Source organism: Besnoitia besnoiti, chromosome VI, assembly GCF_002563875.1.
Source record: "Besnoitia besnoiti strain Bb-Ger1 chromosome VI, whole genome shotgun sequence".
Classification (NCBI taxonomy): Eukaryota; Apicomplexa; class Conoidasida; order Eucoccidiorida; family Sarcocystidae; genus Besnoitia; species Besnoitia besnoiti.
In genome coordinates this window covers 480,691-486,692 of record NC_042361.1, presented here as the reverse complement: position 1 = coordinate 486,692, position 6,002 = coordinate 480,691, and the positions used below count along the sequence as shown (strand labels likewise).

Sequence of the window (6,002 nt, the reverse complement as noted above, 5' to 3'; positions counted from 1 at the left end):
ATCACTGAACCAAAAAATGTGCCCGGCTGGGTGGCATGCAAGTACCATAATCTCGAGATTTGACAGTGCTTGACGTTGTCGCTCATTATTGTTTGCGCGGGCACTTGAAATAAGAGGAGGTAGCTCACGTTGTTTTTGGGTCTCGACAACCCCCTATTTCATCCGCGCCAGCTGAAATTCAAATCGATACTAGGCCTGAGGCGAGGCGTGGAGCATGAGGCTACAAGGTGAAATCAGACCACAGATGTGCCTTTAAGAAGAAACACCGCACATTGTCGTGAACGTGCATAGGAGTTAACAACACGTTTTAGCGTTGTTTTTTCCGTAGTTGCGTTGAGTCTGCCCGATGGCGATTCCTTCCAATCATGCGTTAGGCATGTTCCATGAAGACAATGCCGTCCATGCCACCTGAAGAAAAACCGCATGCCCTCTGGAATTCTGCGAAGGGGGGTGGTCACGACTGCTAATGACGAGGCGTTTTCTGCCCTCACCACAACCTGACTATGCATACCACGCAGTGAAAGAAAATAAAATTCGAGGGACATTTCGGAGCCCGACTCGGCTTTAACTCTCCAGTGTACAGCACTTTTTGTTCTCGGCCAACTGTCTTTGCGCACACTTCGGATTTGTCCATTGGAGTCCTGTCTCCGAGCTACGTTGTTTCCACAAACCTTTTCTTACTACTTTCTCGCCATGGAGGCTGCCTCCAGGCGCGAAGGCGTCGATACAAAAGCACTTCCCGTGCTACTGCGCTCTCTGCTGGCGGCACCGGCGGCCTCCTCCCCCCTATCCCTTGGGTACAACACAGATTCCTGGACAGAGCTGCTGGCGGCGTGCGGGGGTTCACAGCTGAAAGACGAAGACTCCGCGGCAACGGTTGTTTTCGCTCAGAAGGTGGAAGAGATCCTGAAGTCGTCGGACCTCGACTCTCCGACAACTCCACCGCAATCTGCGGTTGCAGGCAAGACGAATCTAAGGAGTATCGCCAAGGCTACGCAGCCGTGGCAGCGGACGCGCGGCGAGTACAAAGGTAATCGACGCGCTTGCGGAAGATAAGCGTCTGCCATACAATATCTGGGAGACCATTGTATTGCTCACAGCTCATGAGCGGTGCAACTCCAATCTCAGGTCCATTCGCGATTAGCCAGTTGCTGAGGATCCACACGGATACCCCAGTCTTACCGTCACTCTCTTTGTGCCTCGTATGTAGCCTCCGATCCGGCTTTCTCCTACGCAGCGAATCGTGTTCCGTATTGCTTGTCTGTGTATTGCTTGTCTGTACCCGCAGAAGAAGAGACGGTCTTGTTCAACGAGGAAGTGGATAAGAAACCGGGCTATCGATGCGACAATAAAGCTGTGGTAAGCGTCTCCTAGCGACGACAAGCGAACTTGCCGTAGCTTTACGTCGCACGAGTTATTTTTCTGGGATACACTTCAGGAACAGGGGTTCACGTCTAGTGTACTGTGTTATGTGCGCTAGACGCAGAAGACGAGTTTTCGTACTTCCTGTGTGGCACAGCAGGAGCTCTGATGGAGCTTTGTCGGCACAAACGAATTTATTTGTACGGTAAACGTCCCATGCGTTTCTGATTTCGCATGCCTTGTTCTGCTCCGTAGGTCCAGATATCCTCCACTTTCGATTTCGGCGATGGCGGCCCTGGCACTTCTTTCACCCAAACACAGGGGGCAGAGTGGATGGATGCTGCTGCAGATGACCATTCGGCGTGGCAGCGGCGGAGGCTCCAGATCCTCAAACGGCGCATGATAGCAAATGTCACTCCTACAGCCCAAGGACTTCAGAGTGACGCGCCGATGTCATCCCCCATCAAGGGGCAGCAGGTACGTTCTGTGGATCTCTGCTGTCGGCGACGGCCATCATCGCGTGCCATACTGTGGAACTTATCTCATCGCAGCCGTATATGTGGTCTTGCGTAACTCGGGGATTCGAGTCTTCTTTGTTCGCCTTCCTGTGTCGTATGTGATGTCTGCTGTTTTGCCTCTTCTCAAGCCGCGAAGCTTGTTCCGTTTCATCTGTTTGGGTGTCAGTGTTGTACCTTCGGATCGGATACGAAGGGAGGGCGACCTGTCACGCTATCTGCAATCATGTATCACCACTTACTGCAACAGCTCTGGCGAGTCAGCTTGTTAGAACCCCCCTCAACAGCTGACTCGCTCAGACCTTCGGTTTCCAACAAACACCATATCCAGCATCGTTGTCGGGGGCGCATTCTCTCTGCTCCGTCTCGTCAACTGGAGGTCTACTATGTGATCCACTTTTTATGTACTATGAGGACTGTCTCTTTTCAGAACCGTGTCGCCAACTTTTCTCTGCTCCCCATTCCCTCGACGCCGAAGTCGGTCACGAATCGAGCGGCTGCACTGCACTGTCTCTGTGCTACAGATCGTCCAGATCGGCGAGCTCGCGGGTGGCGAGGGTCGACCGTTTTCATTCGTTTCTATGGTGCTCGACGATGTCACTCGCAATAAGGAGCCCATCCAGCTTCTTTATACGGAGGAAACGCTGGCGCGCCAACACCGGCAGTTGAAGGGAGACGGTCAGCGAAGATGCAGTGATCCTGCAACGAGTGGAGACGAAGAGGCGAGCCCGTGTGTCTCAGTTGGAGGAGAGAAGCAAAAACGAGGCGGGCAGGAGGGGAGGACGGAGGAGCTGTGCGCTTACCCAGGCATGCTGGTCGCCGCGTGTGGAGTCCTTAGCCAGGTGAGATGCATTTCACATGTTTCGCTGGCACAAGGCGGCAATTGAGGAGAAATTGGTTGGCAGGAGCCGTGCGCTTTTCCGCTCGCCTTCATCGGTGTCAGTAACTGCATCGTCGGAAGGGCTAAGAGGCTGGTGGTGCCAATAAGTTTTCCGTGAGCACAGAATAAGACACATGATTTCTCAAGAAGGCGTGCATATGTTTCAATAAACGGCCACTTCTAGCTGAAAGTAAGGCCGTTACAGGATGCTTGTCGTTTCGATGGAGAGGGGAATTGCTGCAAGGAACGTTTTTCGACACGTTTCGATTTTCCGGTCCACCTGCAGTGCTGGCCTGCAGCTGTGCTGTCTGCCTCCACCAGACTGAGTTTGGCGCCAAGTTGTCGGTCTCCTCTCTCCACGGCGGCCCAGCACTGCCAGCACCGACATATCGCCAGGTGCTGACCGTGCCCGCGGCTCCCGCGGGGCGTGACTCCAACAGAGGAGATGGAGAGGCTCGCACCGTCGCCAGTTGCTACCGTAGACAACCCGTACACATTATGCTCGCCTGTGCCCAGGCGCTTGTGTCTATGAAGGCAGATACGGTGTCACGGTAGGTGTCAGAGGGGAAAGAAACGATACGGGGGCCAAAGGTTGCGGCAGTAAAAATGTTTGCGCTGCCTAACAGAAAATTCATGCAGTCGCGTTGATCTGTCAAACGATCGGCGTGCTGGATCGCTTTCAGAAACGACGGTGGCGCATGTGATGGTGGCAGGACGTAGCGCAGTGTCAGCGGCACGTCTGAGTGCTCGTGTGTAGGCTGAATCCACGTGCCTTTCGTTGCGTGTTTGTCCACGCGCAGGGGCGGTGAAACTACACCCTCTTTCGTGACCAGACCCGCATTCTCTTTTGGTACAGCTTTTTTCTTGTAGCATAACGAACGTCTTTTGAATCTGTTTACTCTTTTCGCTCTTCCGCGCTGTTCAGGAATCTGGAGCTCGATCTACTCCTAGACCGGGTTCGTGAAGAGGCGCCTCACGCGCTGATTCTTTTTGGCCCCATCGTCCCCTCTTCTGCGTTGGTTAGTATGAGTGTATCCGCGCCGGCGGCCCTCGCTACCCTTCCTGACGTTGACTGGATTTACACATCTTTCTTCAGGCAAGTTGCCTCGCGGCTGGCTGGAACGCGAACCCGGGTCTTTGTCGTTCCGAGCCCCGCGGACGTTGTTCATCCTCATCCTCTCCCCCAGCCGCCATACGCACCAGACCTTATTTCTTCGGACCCGTTCACTGGCCTTTCTGCTGCAGCTCGGCAGCAGATTTCTTTTTTGCCGAATCCGTGCTTCCTGTACGTCAATGAGCTGCGCCTTCTGATCACGTCGGTAGATCCGCTGATGGAGGTCGGAGGCCAGCTTGCGTACCCACGCTGCATCAGTTCCCGTCAGGATCTTATTACCACGTGCTGCGCATCTCTCTTGAGGCAACGTACATTGTTTCCCAGTGGAGCATCGTTCACGCTTCCCATGGACCCGAAGCGGTTTCCGCCTCGCATGTTCGATGCGGGAGAAAATGGGGAGGACACCATTCCTCACATCGTTATCTTTCCATCAGATGCAAACGCCTCAGGCGACGCGGGCTCCTCCAGCAACGGGACCTACGCGTGCATGGCGGAAGGCCGCTTGTTTGTCCTCCCGTTCAGTCCGAGACTGGTTAGGGAGAATTCAGGGCGTGTCGAGTGGACTAGCATATACGTACAACCTCCGACGGAGGAGGAGCACACAGATGAAAGCAGGGGCGCGGAAATCCAAGATAATGCGTACGACGCACTCGCAGGGGAGCGTAAAGTCGAAGGCCGTGCGGAACCTCAGTTGCTCTGTTTAGAGAAGCGTGTCACCGTCCGTCATTCATCTTATGGACTCGCCTGAACGAATCATGGTGCATGCGAACGCGTCAGCGGCCGGTGAGAGAGTTCCCTTCCAGGGGGTACCGCCGCAGGAGAATTTGGGGACACATTTCGTTTTTCAGCGGTTCGCGCCGACGTCGTGACAGGGTTACATCGCTTGAAAAGCACTACCGCAATTCCTGTTCAATCCCTATCGAAGGCTGGCTGTTTCTACGCCAACTGCGTGCATTCTTGTTCAGCCACCTGTGGTGGCGTGATTGCTTGTCGCAGTCTGCGCAAAACAGTATTAAGCGAAGTTCTGTGGTCATTGCCGGACGACTCGCTCGGGCAGAGATGTGAACGTGGTCGCGCGTCCATATTCAGTGTCCCTGCTTCGACTAATGCCGCACACAACCTGGCGGATCGTAGCCCTAGCACGCATCCGGGACTCCCGCCATGAAAAACTGTAGAAAAAGATTCGGCCAGTGTTTCCGGTGACCACAGTGTCCCGCTAGGACGTCGCATGACTCTGATCTGCCTTCCAATGTCGCGCTGCAATGCCTGCTGAAACATCTGAGTGGCTCCTGTGAACTGCCTGCTTAGGTTTCTGTGGCTGTGCGCGATGTCTCGATTGCATTGCGAGGAGAGCAATGGAACGGCCGGTCGTAAAGAACAGCGAGGGAAACCTCCCTCGCGTACGGAAATAAAAGATTATCCTACGAAGTGGGCTATGGCTTAGACCTTACATAGCTTGTTTTACTTTGTATAACGGGTTCCCTCGGACAACCGTCGAGTGCCCAATGCGTTTGATGTCAGGCGTTTGCAACACTGTATAATATGGAATCAACTGGCGTTAAAGAAAAGGATTGTTTAGTTGCCCAGGAAAGACGTGACGAGACGCTTCCTAATTTGTATGTATACCCCGACAAATACATATTCAAGTGCACCTACAAGGCGGTCAGTGATTCTTACCACAGATGAACTGGCGACTGCCGCAGACATACTTTCGCGATGGCTGGCACACCACTATCAGTGAACAATTCACACATACGATCACCAAAGGCACCACACTCACCGCGACCGCGATTGCTATTAAATTCCTGCTGTACTCTGGGCATTCAGAAGAGCGTTGTTACTTCCCTCGCCAAACGTTGTCCGGTATAAACGAAAACAAGGTACACGCGTATCATATATCAAGGCGTGACAGACAAACCGGCATGACAAAAATAGATTGAGCAGAGAAGCGGAGCTCTCTACGTAAAAAGCTCTCAGCACAGACTATCACCTTTGATTGCTACTCCTAGCGGCGTCTTATCAAAAATCCTAAACTCTCCAAACCAAAGACCTTTCGAGCTGGAGACCCCCCGTGCGCGACTGAGGTTGGTTACGACAAAAACATTCAGGGCGCGTGATTGTTGACTCAGAC

At 53.5% G+C, this 6,002-nt stretch overlaps 1 protein-coding gene across 1 annotated transcript; it reads left to right on the top strand.

Moving 5' to 3' along the window:
- Nucleotides 1–693: 693 nt before the first annotated feature.
- BESB_065010 (DNA polymerase epsilon subunit B protein) lies at nucleotides 694–4,619 on the top strand (the record flags this gene model as incomplete). The annotated part of the gene is made up of 6 exons (XM_029364896.1): nucleotides 694–1,030; nucleotides 1,289–1,359; nucleotides 1,618–1,839; nucleotides 2,402–2,719; nucleotides 3,079–3,308; nucleotides 3,683–4,619. The coding sequence occupies 6 exons, from the start codon at nucleotides 694–696 to the stop codon at nucleotides 4,617–4,619; spliced, it is 2,115 nt and encodes a 704-aa protein (XP_029218479.1).
- Between the last annotated feature and the right edge of the window lie 1,383 nt (nucleotides 4,620–6,002).